The 15,198-nt window shown below is 37.5% G+C and overlaps 7 protein-coding genes across 7 annotated transcripts; 5 read left to right on the top strand and 2 right to left on the bottom strand.

The window, feature by feature from the left end:
• Positions 1–438: 438 nt before the first annotated feature.
• On the top strand, positions 439–2,073 carry MELLADRAFT_43834 (uncharacterized protein; the record flags this gene model as incomplete). Its single annotated transcript, XM_007411065.1, has 8 exons — positions 439–498; positions 574–611; positions 721–762; positions 840–966; positions 1,041–1,165; positions 1,246–1,371; positions 1,459–1,635; positions 1,717–2,073. 8 exons carry the CDS (start codon positions 477–479, stop codon positions 1,855–1,857), a joined length of 798 nt encoding a protein of 265 aa, XP_007411127.1.
• Positions 2,074–3,454: 1,381 nt separating this feature from the next.
• Positions 3,455–4,258, top strand: MELLADRAFT_87923 (uncharacterized protein; the record flags this gene model as incomplete). Its single annotated transcript, XM_007411066.1, has 5 exons — positions 3,455–3,617; positions 3,721–3,792; positions 3,885–3,998; positions 4,065–4,118; positions 4,212–4,258. The coding sequence occupies 5 exons, from the start codon at positions 3,455–3,457 to the stop codon at positions 4,256–4,258; spliced, it is 450 nt and encodes a 149-aa protein (XP_007411128.1).
• Positions 4,259–5,625: 1,367 nt separating this feature from the next.
• MELLADRAFT_87922 (uncharacterized protein) lies at positions 5,626–6,486 on the bottom strand (the record flags this gene model as incomplete). Its single annotated transcript, XM_007411057.1, has 3 exons — positions 5,626–5,891; positions 5,968–6,144; positions 6,204–6,486. 3 exons carry the CDS (start codon positions 6,484–6,486, stop codon positions 5,626–5,628), a joined length of 726 nt encoding a protein of 241 aa, XP_007411119.1.
• Positions 6,487–7,771: 1,285 nt separating this feature from the next.
• Positions 7,772–8,592, top strand: MELLADRAFT_107498 (uncharacterized protein; the record flags this gene model as incomplete). The annotated part of the gene is made up of 5 exons (XM_007411067.1): positions 7,772–7,931; positions 8,029–8,100; positions 8,191–8,307; positions 8,395–8,445; positions 8,543–8,592. 5 exons carry the CDS (start codon positions 7,772–7,774, stop codon positions 8,590–8,592), a joined length of 450 nt encoding a protein of 149 aa, XP_007411129.1.
• Positions 8,593–9,852: 1,260 nt separating this feature from the next.
• On the top strand, positions 9,853–10,698 carry MELLADRAFT_107497 (uncharacterized protein; the record flags this gene model as incomplete). The annotated part of the gene is made up of 5 exons (XM_007411068.1): positions 9,853–10,021; positions 10,127–10,198; positions 10,286–10,402; positions 10,483–10,533; positions 10,643–10,698. 5 exons carry the CDS (start codon positions 9,853–9,855, stop codon positions 10,696–10,698), a joined length of 465 nt encoding a protein of 154 aa, XP_007411130.1.
• An 813-nt stretch (positions 10,699–11,511) lies between these two features.
• Positions 11,512–12,322, top strand: MELLADRAFT_36660 (uncharacterized protein; the record flags this gene model as incomplete). Its single annotated transcript, XM_007411069.1, has 3 exons — positions 11,512–11,706; positions 11,788–12,130; positions 12,213–12,322. 3 exons carry the CDS (start codon positions 11,512–11,514, stop codon positions 12,320–12,322), a joined length of 648 nt encoding a protein of 215 aa, XP_007411131.1.
• Positions 12,323–12,599: 277 nt separating this feature from the next.
• Positions 12,600–14,019, bottom strand: MELLADRAFT_36642 (uncharacterized protein; the record flags this gene model as incomplete). Its single annotated transcript, XM_007411056.1, has 5 exons — positions 12,600–12,829; positions 12,903–13,261; positions 13,349–13,476; positions 13,569–13,748; positions 13,828–14,019. 5 exons carry the CDS (start codon positions 14,017–14,019, stop codon positions 12,600–12,602), a joined length of 1,089 nt encoding a protein of 362 aa, XP_007411118.1.
• Between the last annotated feature and the right edge of the window lie 1,179 nt (positions 14,020–15,198).

Below are 15,198 nucleotides of genomic sequence, written 5' to 3'. Positions count from 1 at the left end.
CTATAGCGTATCTAAAGTTTTTGAAGGTAAGTGATTTTCTTCTTGAAAGTAAGATAATAAGAAAGTCAAGGCTGACATCTGATTTTGATATCAATGAGATACGAGAACCAATGTATTGCTGAGCCATTGTTGATGTTCAGGATTGATAGTATTTGATTTGCTTTGCTTTGATTTGATTTGATTTGTGGTTATATTTTTGATGAACTGATTGAGGGTGTGACTGTGGAGTGTGTTTGAAGGTAAAGTAGATCATCAAACTAGAAACCATCAAATTCACTTAAGCTTAACTCAACCAAGGTTTAATCTGGTTTAATCTGGTTTAATTTAGTTTAATCTGAGGTTTAATCCTGTTTAATTTGGTTTAGTCTGAGGTTGATTGACATAACTGGGTTAACTACAGTGAGATTTATGTACTCACTTGCGTCATTGCACTAGACTACAAATCGATCAAACTCATTTCAATCAACTTCATCAAGATGAGTCGTTCATATGATAGAGGTAAGCATTCATTCATTCTGTTGACCACCTCGTTAAACTTGGACTGATTTTACCTTCATCTCATCTTGATCTTAGCTCTTACCGTCTTCTCACCTGATGGTCACTTGTTTCAGGTAAATCATCTTAATCAACGAAGAAAAACTATATATCCCAGAAAACATAAATGAATCATTTGTTTCCAAGCAAATTGATTTCATTGGGTTAATTTTGTACGTTCTTTAGGTAGAATATGCAGTCGAAGCTGTTCAAAAAGGAACCTGCGCGGTTAGTTGAATGAAGCTTAGAGTGATCGATTACTCATTTCATCTTTACTTAACCTTGATTCTTTTTGGCAATTGCAGGTCGGTGTACGCGGAAAGTCGTGTGCAATTCTAGGGGTAGAGAAGAAATCAGTTTTACAACTACAAGATCCACGAACGGTACGAAAAGTGGCCATGTTGGACGATCATGTCTGTCTTGCATTTGCTGGTACGTGTTGATCATTCTTATCAATAAATCAGTATGGTATTCTTCATGCTCACTCTTTCTCTATTTTTTTACAGGATTGACAGCGGATGCTCGAATCTTGATTGATAAGGCTAGAGTAGAATGTCAGTCTCATCGATTGAATGTTGAGGACCCGGTGACAGTAGAGTATATCACTCGTCACATTGCTCAGATCCAACAGGTTCGTCTCGCCATCCTTGACTTATTCCAAATAAACTCAGTCTTGCTTATCTTTTCATATCTTTCTACTCGATCATATAGAGGTACACGCAGTCTGGTGGTGTTCGACCTTTTGGAATCTCAACTCTTATTATCGGATTTGATCCACATGAAACTGCTCCTAAGCTTTACTCAACTGAACCCAGTGGAGTGTTCTCACTTTGGAAGGTACATAGTGTTCAAGACCATTCGAGTTTTTCACCTTCCCTTACATTCAGTATGGCTTGAAAGTGACATGATTTTGAATTTGTACAGGCCAATGCGATCGGAAGGTCCTCCAAGACCGTCAAGGAGTTTTTGGAGAAACATTGGGCTGAAGATCTTAGTACAGAGGAAGCTATCAAGCTCACTGTTCGATCTTTACTCGAAGTGGTTCAAACTGGAGCAAAGAATATCGAACTGAGCGTGATGGACGGTTTCGGATCATTCAGGGTTCGTCATCTTGATTCTTTGAAGGGTTTGGGGGGCTTTCTGGTGAACATCAATTGACTTATGATGGATTATGTTGTTTAGCAATTAACTTTGACGGAATTGGAAGCTGTGGTGACGGAGATTGAAAAAGAAAAGGAAGTTGAACAACAACGACTAAGGGATCGGAGAGCTGCTACGGCTGCTAGCCAAGCTGCTATGGGAAGGAGAGTGGGAGATGCTTAATGTGAGCTTGTATGAAAGAAATTGTGTGATTAAGTTTGTTGTGGGTGTGGTATCCTACCGTAAAATCAGGTGACAAAACAAAACATATACATCAAGAAGATCACCCGCCAAGATGCTTTGCGCGTAATTGATTGCGCATAATATCAACTCTGTACTTATACAAAATATATAAAGGTAAGTTTCAAAGATGAAAACCCGTCTCTTGGTGTTAGTCTTTGTGTGCAACTTTGGTGCACTTTGGAGGTCAGCTGTGTAGGACAGCAAGATTTACAAGATCATCTTGCAGACTTTTAGAAACCAAAGTCAATAAAAACCCATCAAGAGACTGTATCAGATTTGTCAATCTGCAGGGACCTCATGGTATGTGGGTAGAATGTATAAGTTGTATATCACTGTGAATAAATTGGTGATTGGTTTGAATTCGGCTTATCACGGCCGCTCCAACATCATGTTAAGGTCTGCCAATTACTTGATACCCTATATCATTTATAGATAGAAAAAAGACAAAGATGGAATGATTTGAAGTGAGTTGGAAAATGGGTACAAGATCATGGTATACTGAGATGCGCATTTTGATTCTCTTATCACAAAATAGTACGAAGAAAAAGCACTATGGGGGTCCAAGTTGGAAAAATGCCTGAAATAGAATCGCCTCTACAAAAAAATGGTGCTGAAAATTTTTGGTTTTACGAAAAACTCTCAGAAAGCCTCACCTAAAGGTTGAGAAGCATATTTATATTCATACGGTATTGAGTTTTAGCAACTACGGACGAACGAAGCTGAAAGGAGGCCGATTGTGATTTGAATTTTGTGGCAAATCTAATTGGCCCATAACTTCACCAAACAGAAGTATGTATGCACCTAGAATGGCGAGAAAGCCAAGTTCTACCCAAACTTGATCACGGCTTAAACTTATCAAAAGTTCCTCCCTTGATAAGTTTAATTAAGGCTTGAAACCCTCGCGGGTCGGCGTCCGCGTCCTCCAAAGATTCACCCATCGCCCACTTTTTGTTTGTACAGCCCAAAGCGGTTGTCTGCTGTTGTCTGATGAGGTCCTATGAGGCCCTATGAGGCAACCGTGGATGAGGCTGTGCTTATGGCCCGTTCGGTTGCCATCTGACATCAAGCTCGCAGGTGTATGTTTCGCAAGCGTCCATTGGGCTGGAGAGATGGGGCTGGTGATTTTCATTTACAGCAGGTGATGTGTTGATGTCCGATGCGGAAAGCATGCAATCAACTACAACATATTCCTCAAATTCAGTGTGACACGCGACGACGCCTCTTGATGTATAAAAACCGCGTGTGTTTTTGGTTGCAACTTGTACGCTACGATCGCTCCCCACTACAAGTGGAGCACAGGTCAAGCGAGTGAAGCGGCAAGGGAGCGGACATGAAACTATAGATAAATCAACCCAACAACCATCCCGAAAGACAATCATCATCTCTTTTATTTTTATTCTATCCTTCTTCTTATACTCATACTTATCCTTAATTTTCTAACTTATCATTGTCTTAGATATCTTGGACTGAATCATTCCAAGGAAATCGAAAATTCAATCACTTATCTTCCGAGCGTTATTATCTAAAGACCTGAAAGATGAACTTCCGAATTCAATTCATGACTGCTATTGCGCTTTGCTTTGCAACCTTTACTTTTGGATCTCCAATGGGTGAATCAACCTGTAATGTTAGCTTAGCACCTGCAGGTATTGATACGAAGATACCCCCAGGTTGGCCAGCTGGATCTTCACACGGTTATAGTTAGTATTTTTTTTCTCTTTTACTCTTTCACCTGTAAGAGTTCTCAAAGGTTAATAAATCTGTTGAAATGTGTATGTATATCTTTTCTTAAAAATTGCAAAGTTTGTGGTTCGAGTCAGAACAACAATCCGGCCGTTGCGTATCATCAATGTCGAACTTGTAGAGCTACTGCCGGTTGAGTCTTTTTTTCTTAATTTAAAGATGATTTCAAAGAATGTATTAAACTTTGAGAATTTTCTAAACTGAACCTCAATGATTTGTTTTAGTGGGTGAGCAATGTAAATTGTTCCATGCCGCAAAGTCTCCTACACTTCCTTCAGTACCTTGTAATCTTGGTTACGGTCCAATGGATTCAGTTTATGGCGGACGACGAAGTTATTGTTGGTTGTTTCCATTTTTTGTAAAAGAACATTGAATATTCATCTGATCATGACTTTGTTTCATAGATTGTCATGAGGGTGCTCACGCATACATGTGTTCTGGAATCGGTAATGCAAGTGGTAAGCAGTCTCTCTATCTAATCACTTGATCTTTCTTAAAAATTAGCATGCATTGATTTTGTTCCAAAAAACATTTGCTTCTTCCAAAATTAGTTTGTGATGAATGTGCACCATATCAATTTGACATATCGGACCTTTAAGAAATTTATCACGAAGAATTTATTAAGTAATTAGATTGGTTTCTGATCATCTTAGAAATCACTCATGGAATTTTCATACAATCTTTACTCTTGAAGAAATCTATTCTTCATCTTCTTAAGAAGAATTATCCATGATCTCTTAGTTTGTTTTAGCAGATTTAAGATACATACATATGATGATTCTTGAAAATGGACTTTGTTGGCTTTAACTATGCTCAACTTTTTAAATTTGTCAAGGAATGAAATACTTCAGGCAATGTTGGACTATCTTGAAAGTTATATGCGTGAAAAGTCATTATTCAATGTTTTCTAAGACACCAAAGAGCACCAAAGTTTTTCTTTGGAAAAATCTACCACAATTGATGTGAAAGAATCTTCCTGTAATACCTCCGTACTCAGTCCCTCCTCCGCGAGAAAATGGGCCTGTGTTGAGCTAGGTCGAAGCTCTAGCTGGTTCGAGAAGCCCTCGGCCCAGGAGGTTATGTGATGGAAGACCTGCTTACGCTTTGACAGGTATGTATGAACACTAACAGGATGATAGGATTTGGAATAAATTGCAAAGAATATGTATCCTTCAACTTTAGGAAATTGTAGAAATATGCCTTTAGGAAGAAAAGTTTTGCAACTCGGAAGTTGAGTTTTAGAGTCAAATATGTAGCGTCGAGAAATCTATATATCCGAATAGCACCGAATAGTTTATGGGGCGTAAAAATTTTCCGAACATCTTTTCGCGAACACCAACGTCCGGAAAACGTGATGTCCGGAAAATTTCACTTTCTTCCGGGCAAAGTGAAATTTTCCGAACATTCCAGTTTTTCAGACGTCCGCAAAAATATGTTACGCAAATTAATGTACGTAAAATTGGATCTTGAGGGTCAACAAACGGCAAATTCCCAGACGTCATGAAACAACACTTATAGTTCGTGAAAATTAAAGCATGCAAAAATGCATAAACAGTGCCCAAGTGATACTTTCACGAGCATTTGTTAACAAACGTTACATTCCGTGAAAAATGACCTTCGGAAAAGCGAATTTCAGGGGCTATTTTGTCGAATTTTACAGACATTATCTCACAAACAATATTTGCCAGTTTTGAGCTCTTGCTCATTGAAGTGAAGATCAAGAGAAATAATTGACCATTGAAAACTTAAAAAAGGAATGTTGAGAAATGACAAGCCAAAGAAAGCGATAAGACAGATATAAAAGAATGTAGCAAACATTGTCGAGAAATGACACTGAGAACACCAAGAAATGACTAAAAATGAATGTAGCGAAAAGGGAAAAAAGGGAAACAACGGTATCTGCAAGCAAGAATAAGTGAAAGAATTAACCCAAAACAAGAAAAAACGCAAGAAGAAAGAGGTAGGCTACATCTTCTCCTTCTTACGCTTGGACTTCCGCACCTTGCCACTCGCCTTCGACTCTTGGCTGCCCTCTTTGACAGGCTCATTCAAATCTTTTGGCTGGACCTCTTTCACATCAACAAGGGTCCAACCTTTCCAACCTTTTCGTCGTTTATTGTTTCCTTCTGATGACAAACCATCAGCGTTACCAACCTTACACTTCTTCTCCTGTTCCTCGTCTACATTCTCAACCGACAAATCAATACGTTTATTCTTCTTAACCTTCTTGGCTATAGTGGAGGTGATTGATACAAAAGATATGTGAATTAATACGTCAGAAGGGAAAAAAAATGTAACAAAACGAACCTGCGTGTTCTTCATCTACGTTTCCATCTGAACAATCCTTACGTTTACTTTCTTTGGGATTTTCGTCGCCTGAGGAGCTATCCAAGCCGCGCTCTTCGGCGGTCAGATTGTCTTTAGCCTTCCGTTTGCCAATCTTGCGCGCCGGTTTCTTCCCCTTGACTTTAGCCTTGACAGCTCCTATTGCAAACAAAACAAGGATTAGTTCATGAAGACAAAAGGAAACGAAAAAAGCCTACCGCTTTGGGGTTGTTCATATTGTACCTCTACATCTGACAAAAACAAATCTTGAAATTCCACTGCCTTCATAAGTTTCTCGCTCACCACACCGACAGCGTCCTGCTCCTGCTCAGCTTCCAATCTTTCAGGAGGTCTTTGTTGAAATTGAGGTGCGGTAGACTCCAATCCTTGCTGTGAAAAAGGCAGGTCGCCTCCGTGGTTGTCCCCGAATTCTTTTTGGATCTTGACATTTGCGGTTTCTATTATCAAGGCCTCTGCAGTTGTAGGAGCTCGAGAGTACATCACCCAGTGTGTATCAGCCACTGCCCCTCCTATAGATGGCAATTCTCGACTCTCCAACGTCGCAATGCCTGCATTGATAAGGTCGTTGTGATACCATACACCTGAAAGACCACCAACTGTACGCACTACCTTGCACCAGTAGTGCCCTTTTGCATAGAATCCACGAGCCCACTGAAAGTGTACACTTCAAATTGCCTCAAAGCATACACCTGAGATTTTGGCTGGGTAAACATGCAAGGTTGAAGGCAAACAAACTGACTCTGATAGTCTTTACATTATCTTGGAATTTTGAGTCACATGATCGTAATTTGTATTATATCTTAGAGAAAATGATAATAATAATCAAATGATAATAAGATCGCCGTTGAGTTGACTAGTGCTCAAGACTTCAAAAAGGTGGTTAACGCCAATACCAATGCAAATCCATGGATGAGCGTTAACCACCATCACCTCAGGACGTTCAAAACCACCTTCGGTGGCATGCAAACCGTCAGGCCACCTTTTAGTCAGGCCACCTTTAGTGGCCGACGGGTGTGATTTGAAGGCATGTGAGGTGATTCTTTGATTGGAAAATTAATCCATCTGATGAACCGTTTCGAACTTTGCAGTCATCGGTTTGCGACCTCGTGGTTGGTCTGTGAGGTGACGGATGTAAAATTAGGGAAAAAGCTGGTTTGTGATACAATTGCGCACATTTTTTTTGGCGAACTTGGATGTTCGGATGGGTAAACATGGAAAATTAAATACTGTATGCACTTGTAATGTATTTTTCAGGACATTAATTTACGACCGTTTTTTTACAGATAATCTCAAAACGGACTTTGACTGTAAAATTTCACTTTTCTCGGGCCAAATTACATTTTTCCGAACATCAATTTTTGCGAACAAAAACGTCAGTAAAACATCGTTCGCAAAAATACACGATCCCATAGTTTATCATCTCTTTCTTTCCCCACCCTCTCCCAAGCCCTCTCAAGCCCAGATGAGGCTGTGCTTAATAGGAGTCTATGAAGTTGAGATTTGGCAGTTAAACACCCGAAATGAGCGATTCCCGCCATGAGAACCTATGAGAAGACCTGCTTTGCGCCTCTTGACTCGTGCTTTGACAGGGCAAGCGGCAAGGGAGTGGAGATAGATATAAGTTGATCCAGCACGAGTGCCAACGAACGCTCCCCGACCATTCCTTAATCTCTTTAAATCGATCGATCCCATCTTAAGCTATATATTTATCAAAACTTCAATCACTTCTCTTTGAGCCATAATTATTATCAATTATTTATAAAAAATGAATTTCCGACTTCAATTCCTGACTGCTGTTGTGCTTTGCTTTACGTTTACTTTCGGATTTCCAGCAGATGAATCCATTTGTGATGTGAGCTTTAACCCGGCACCTGTTGAGGGAAAATTACCTCCAGCTTTCCCAGCCGGAACTTCACCAGGTTTCAGTTAGTATCCTTTCTTTGTTTGCATGTTCCTGACTCTGAGCTTCAAAGTATTGACTGATCATTCCGATTTTGATAATCTTGATTCATAATTCTAAAGTTTGCGGTTTCCAGAATAAGACTGCTCACGTAGTTAATTATCGTCAATGTCGAACCTGTCTTCCTACTGCCAGTTAAGCTTTGTTTGACTTTCTATTTGGTTTGGGAATATCGTCCTACCATCTTGATCGGATTGGAACTGATGACGATCTGGTTTTTCTAGAGGGCAAAAAGTGTCAATTGCTCAATAACGCAACAGCTCCTGTGATCGAGTCACACAATTGTACCCTTGCTTATGGCCCAGTAGATCTTGTTGATATAACTAAATCTCAAAAATACTGTTTGTTGAGATTCTTATTTCTGTTTGGAAACAAATTTAACATCTTTTTGATCTTCTTGAATTTTCTTTTTGCTTTTCTTTGAATAGATTGTAAAGATGATCAAAATTACTCTTGTGGTAAAATCGAAAACGCTACTGGTAAGTAACTTTGCTCATCATTCAATCCTCTTAAAAACAATCAACACCGTTATTAATATTATTTGTCAACATCAATTCATCTTTCTTTACAACACAGTGTGCGATGAATGTACCTCATATTCACCAATCGGGACAACCTTATTCTGAAGGTGATAAAATAACACAAAGACAACACGTTGTACCAAATCAATTTTATATCTACAAATTGAATTGTTTCTTTGAAGAAATTTGAATCTTATCATTCTCTATAATCCTTTACATTATAAATGAGATTTCGAAATGTCATCTTGATAAACACGTTCTTCTATATATATCCAATTGCTTAAATATTCTGAATTTATCAAAAGATAGAATCCCAAAACGCATCGTTCACTGGTTCAAAAATCCTCGCTAATAAGGTAGAATATATTAAGAAAATTGATTTGTAGTAAAGGTCTGAAGTTTTGATAAGCTAATTCGGAGATGTCCCTGTGATACCCTTGAAATACCTCCAAACTCTCACCAAAAAGAAATCTAATCAAATGAGTCACTTCTTGTAGCAAACTCAATGCTGAAAGTATCATGAGTGTTACAAGTCCAGCATCAACATTTGTCGTGGGCAGGACAGCCTCTGGCATTGGCAAGACCATGTTTCTTGCCAGCGCCCAAAACTCCTTGATTGCTTCATCCGAAAATATTCTCAGATTGCTCGCCTTAACAGCTGGAAAGTACTATAGGTATCGCGATATCTCCTTGAGTTAAATCATAATCAGACTACAAATCCAATATGATTGGTATATTTGGATGAATTTGATTCAAAGGGATCATTTATGGTTCGGGGTAAAATTATTAGGAGTCAATTTGAATGATTCCATCAAGGTAGCTAGCTGAACTTGGAATGATCTTTCTGAATATATCTTGCTTCGTATTGTAGGAATCGGATGTAGTGAAGATGGCATAGGTAAATCTTAGTTGGATGTGACACCAATCTGTTGACATCCGCTTAAACGTTAGCTTACGAATACATCAATTCGAAATGTATTTTGTGATCAATGATTTCTGAAGCCTCGCTGCCGCCACCACGAGGGAGTCCATTGAGGTTAAACCATATCCATTTCTGAAGAGAAATAGATACCCGAACCAATACCCATTCAATCATGAATCATCAATGATATTTCCACGCCCGAAATGAAAACACATGCTTTACGCCTCTTGAAGTATGAAGACCTCGTGTCTTGTGTTCTAGCGCTCTACAAGCAAAGAACAGGGTGACCGGCAAGGTACTGGACAAACATATATATAGCTGACCCAACACGCAATCCTACTCTAACCAACCATCACCGTCGATTCATTTGATCTATATATAATTTATCTTATCTCTCGATTAGAATTTCAATCATTTCTCGACCAGACCAACTATTTATAAAGATGAATGTAAAACTTCAGTTCATGACTTCTGTCATGCTTTGCTTTGCATCTTTTGCTTTCGCGCTTCCAGCAAATGAATCTATTTGCGATGTGAGCTTTGGACCAGCACCTAATGCTGGACAAGGGCTCCAGGTGCCAGTGCCTCTTGCAGTTGGAAATTCTGGATTCCGTTAGTGCACTTTCTTTGCTTATGATTGCTTTGCTTTGAATTTTGGTGGTGAAAGATTGGTTGATGTGTTTGAATTTGAAAATCTTGATGATTCTTTTAAATTAGTTTGTGGTGTGGGTAATAAAACTAGTAACTCAACTGACTATCGTCAATGTCGAAGCTGTCTTCCTACTGCCAGTTAAGCATTTCTTACTTTTCTTTACCAGTTGAGTGAAAATCGGTTTATAAAGTCATCCAACTGATCAAATGATTTGATTGTTTTAGTCGGCAAAAAGTGTCGATCGGTCGCTAACGCAAGCGCTCCACTATTCGAGTCCCATAATTGTACTCTTGCTTATGGTCCAGTGGCTTACATTGATATCACTAAAACTCAAAAATATTGTTCGTTGAGATTTTTACTTTTCATTCAAAAAGATTACCGTTTTTTCTAATCATCTTGTTTTCGATATTTTATCAAATAGACTGCAACGATGATGACAAGTACTTGTGCGAAAACATCACAGATCCAACTGGTGAGTCACTTTTCTTATCATCTCTCATGGTTTTCAATCAAGATTATAAAGGTTGATTGATATTCAATTTCTTTGGCAATACAAAACCATCCTTTCTTTAAAAAAACAGTCTGTGATGAGTGCACATCATCTTCATTACCACCTGTCACGAAGAGCTTACTATAAGCTTGCCACATAAAGAAAGACTCATTGATCCATTTGAAAATCGATCAATTCGAGACTTAGTTGATATGTTTTGAAGGAAAAATATATAGTATCATCCACCAGAATTCTTCATCACTTGTTTTGATTTCAAACACTTGTTTTTTGAAATCTCATCTGAGCTTCAAGCCTTTCTTCTATACCTGATTGTTGGATTTTCATTAAATTCATCATCAAAAGGAATCCTAAACGTGAGGTTTGAATTCTTTGATGAATACCACAAGTGAGGTAAAAAGAATTTGCAATAAATCGATGATATCAACATCTTGAAATTGCTAGCTTGATCACAAATAACTTGCTATACAGTTCTGAGATTTTCCAAGATGGTTTTTTTGAAATATAAGATGAAATCACTCAAGATTTCCTTACCAAAAGAAGTCTAGAAAATTCAAATGTTTACTAAGATGAATAGAAATTCCATATCCATGAAATTCCTCAAAGAAATATAAATCTTTCTCAAGTTGATATGAATGGTTGTATAGATAAATCCCAATGAACCAGTATGTTTGACCCCAAATTCAAAATGTGTAAGCATCTTTGATGATTCAAATTGATATGAATGTCCATTAAATCTGAGAGAAATCAATGATAGTCAATGATATTTTGATAGAGATCATAAAAGTGTCATCATCTTGGTTGGATATGATGTCATCTACTTAACCTTAAGCTTACGTGCTTAAATTTTAGAATTATTTTCTTCCAAACCAACAGTGACACCAACACCAACATCAATACCAACCAATACCATCTCGATCGATCAACTCAAACCAACTCAACATGTCTGGATTATCAAAAGATTTAATTTTACATCAAAACATCATCAACCAATCAATTCTAAAACCAATCTATAACACTTTAGAATTCTATTTAGATTTCAATTGTCCATTTTCAGCTAAAATCTTTAAATCTATCAACCAATACTTAATACCAATCTTGCATGAAAATCAAATTCAAACTTCTTTAATCATTCGAGTTGAGTCTTCAATCTTCTTCTGATGATCTTAACAAAAACAAAGAATCACTCACTTTTTTCTCTTTTGAATTGTAAAATAGCAAGTACCACAACCATGGCATCATGCTTCAACTTTTACTCATCAAGCTTCATTAGCAGTATCTAAACTTTTATTACAATCAAACCAATCACAAGAAGAATTGGTTCACAAACAATGGAAATGGTTTACTGAACTATTTGAAAAACAAACTGAATATTTTGATGAACCTACTTTAAATGAAACTCCAATCGTCACTAAACAAAGATTATCTGAATTGGTTTTCAAAACTTTAGATCTCAATCAACAAACCTTTTTAGATTTGGTCAGTTTGAATGGGGTTGGTAATGCTGGTACAAAAGTCGATCAAACTTTAAAATCTTGTGTTAGATATGCTCGTCAAAATGGTGAGTGATTTCTTATTTTATTCCCAATCGTCTTGAATTAAGCTGATCTTTCGAAAAATGATATTGGTGTGTGTTGATCAAGGTGTTCATGTGACTCCAACCGTGGCTTTTAATGGAATCATTGATCCTTCGATCTCTTCTTCTTTTGTTAAAGAAGATTGGGAGAAATTCATTAAAGAAAAGTTCAATTAAAATCAATCAATCCAAACCAATCTTGTACTTTTCTCTCTCTCTCTTGTATATCTCCTTTTGTCTTGTTTACCCAAAGATAACTTGGCTTTTATCTGAATTTAACAAGATATATATGGAATTAAAACCAAAGGTTACAATTCACAAACACCATTAGGTACTTGGAACACAAAAGTATCCTGATCAATCAAGAAATATTAAATTTCATCTTATCATTTATCATTCTGTATCCTTTTTTTCAAACACCTATCAAACCAAACAATCAAATCAAATCACCTCTTCATTCAGCCAAAAGAGGTTTATAATCTCTTAAAAGAACAGGTACACTTTGAACCGGTATCATCCCAGCTTCCGTGATCACCATCGTCACATCTTCTGGTCTTGAAACATCGTATAACAAAGCAAGGTCTTGTACTGCAAGGTTGTCAATTGATTTAGGTTGCGGTACTGATGATGGAAAATCAAATGATGAATAATGTGATGTAGGTGGAAGATGAGTTTGAGATGTACCTATAAATTCATTCAATTTACATCAAGATCAGCAAAATCAAGGTTTAAAAGCTTTTTGAAAAAAATAACTTACTGATTTCATTACTAACGATACTATCTAACATCACTCGATCACTAAATTTATAAGTCTCACAACAACACACCACAGGAATGCCTGAATTCTTACACATCATAGCCACAATAGCTGTACCCGCTCTACCATACATAGCACCATTACCTAATAAAGCATGTGTACCTAATAAAAGTAAATTCACTGTACGTAGAATCGAACCAATCGAATTAATCAAAACATAAGTACAATCAATCCCAGATTTGATTAATAATTTTAATAAGTTTTTGCCTTCGTATACGGGTCTTGAATCGACTATGATCACTTTAAATGAGATTCCTTGTCGATGTGCTTCTAATAAAACTCCTTGGATTACAGATGAACTAGTTTAAAAAGAGCAGAAACCATTGATTCTTAGTAAATTAATTGAACTTTTGAAAGGAGAGTGTGTTTGAAAGATGAAGAATCACTTTGCATATGTCATGATCACGTCACCATCTTTGATTTTTTGAATGGCGTGTGATTGGATGACTTTATCAGCCACGATGATTCGATCACGAATGAAAAGATCAATCCGATCGTATATCATGGATTTGGCCTTCAGAAAAGAAAAGATATAATTCAAATGGTCAGAGAATGACACTCATGATAGAAAGAATCGGAAGGTGTGATAGTCAAAGAGATAATCACTTTTTCATCTGGTACATCTACATCGATCCGACTGATGACTCCTTTCAAGTGTCGAATGGCATTTCCCATACTGACCGATAAAGGTCTAGCGTGAACAAGATGAGAGATTTGAGGTGAAAGATGAGAAAGCAAATGTCTTGAGAGTGATGTACCAGGTGGTGGTACATAAGATCGAATCACCTTGATAAATTTCAAACAATCACTTTCATCAGTTCTCAGAAACCCAAACTTGATCGATCAGAAACAGGATGGTCCGAACCTCTTTAAAAGCTTCTAACATTGCTATACATCTTGCATTTGATCCTACAATCTTAAACTGAGCATAGAGTTGTGCTAATCTTAAGATCGAATGATGTAATTGAGGGTTAGTCCTTTGAGCCACCGTCAAAGAATCTAATGAAGCTGGAGGTTCGAGATGTAAAAACAATTGAAGGTTCGAAGGTCTATCCATTCGAAGGTTAGTAGCATTATTAGTGGTACTCGTCGGATTCGATTTTGATGATTGATTGAGACTAGTGGCTTGTCCTCCGAGATTGGCCGATGGTTTTCCTTTATTATTGACTCCTGATCCGGTTTGAGAATTCGGATTGACTTTCAATGCAGCTTTTTCAGCTCTTTGTCTTTCTTGAATTTCCCTACGTTCAGCTTTAGATAAATCTTTCATTGCTAACTTTGGTTTAGTTTGATTTGAAATTGGATTTGGATTTGGATTTGGAATCAAAGGTTTAGTTGATTCTTCAATTGATTTATCTGGTGATGATGATGAATTGATTCCTAATTCATTTTCTTCTTGAATCTTGAGAGCTTCCATCTATCATATCCCCCCCCCAAAAAAAAAGAAAACAAGATTGAGAAAAATGGGATTGTGTTTGTTAAGGTTTAAAGGGAAAAAAAAGACACAAACTTCATCTAGGAAAGCTTGTTTCCTTTCAGCTCGTTTCTCTTGATAATACTTCGTTCGATCTTCCATCTAAAGGTCAAATTTTAAACAAATTCGCGTTAGTGGTGTTTGTATGTTTGTTTGTCTTGTAGAAAGAAATAAGGTATTTACCGATCCAGTTGGTTTGATGGTTTGAATCTGTATGACCATGAAAGATGAGTCAGAGGTTCTTGATTTGATTAGATATAAGAGAATAGTGACTTACTATTTGATTGGGTGATGATTGAGTGATAGTCATCTTGAAGTTCGATTGAAGGAATGATAACTGCTCAGAGTCAGTCGAAGTGAAGAAATCAAGCTTCAGTTTGGTGAGCTGGACTCTGGCCCTGACCTGCCCTGACTGAATTCTCAAGACAGGGCGCAAAAATCTGTAAAGGGCACGCCCTCCTAATCACATAACTTGCGCATCTGATTCTGGGAATTCAGAATCTCACTCAGTGATAAAAGTGCCTGATCAGTGTCAACTTGAAAATTGTTCCTGTTTTACAAGTGAATATTTTGTTTTGAAAAAAGAGTTTAAAAAATAGCTCAAGTTCAGACCCCCAAAGCAAATTGATTCCATCCTCAAGTCAACTTTCATGTCTGCTTTCCTTTGTCAAGAATCTGGTAGCTCATACATTTGTGGTATGTACACAATGCATTTTGCCTCCAGGGAATCACATGTATTGATTCTCAGTTGTAGATCTTTGC

The sequence above is a fragment of the Melampsora larici-populina genome (assembly GCF_000204055.1).
Source record: "Melampsora larici-populina 98AG31 unplaced genomic scaffold MELLAscaffold_23, whole genome shotgun sequence".
NCBI lineage: Eukaryota > Fungi > Basidiomycota > Pucciniomycetes > Pucciniales > Melampsoraceae > Melampsora > Melampsora laricis-populina.
Note: the sequence above shows the minus strand (reverse complement) of the source record. Positions and strands in the feature narration are given on the sequence as shown.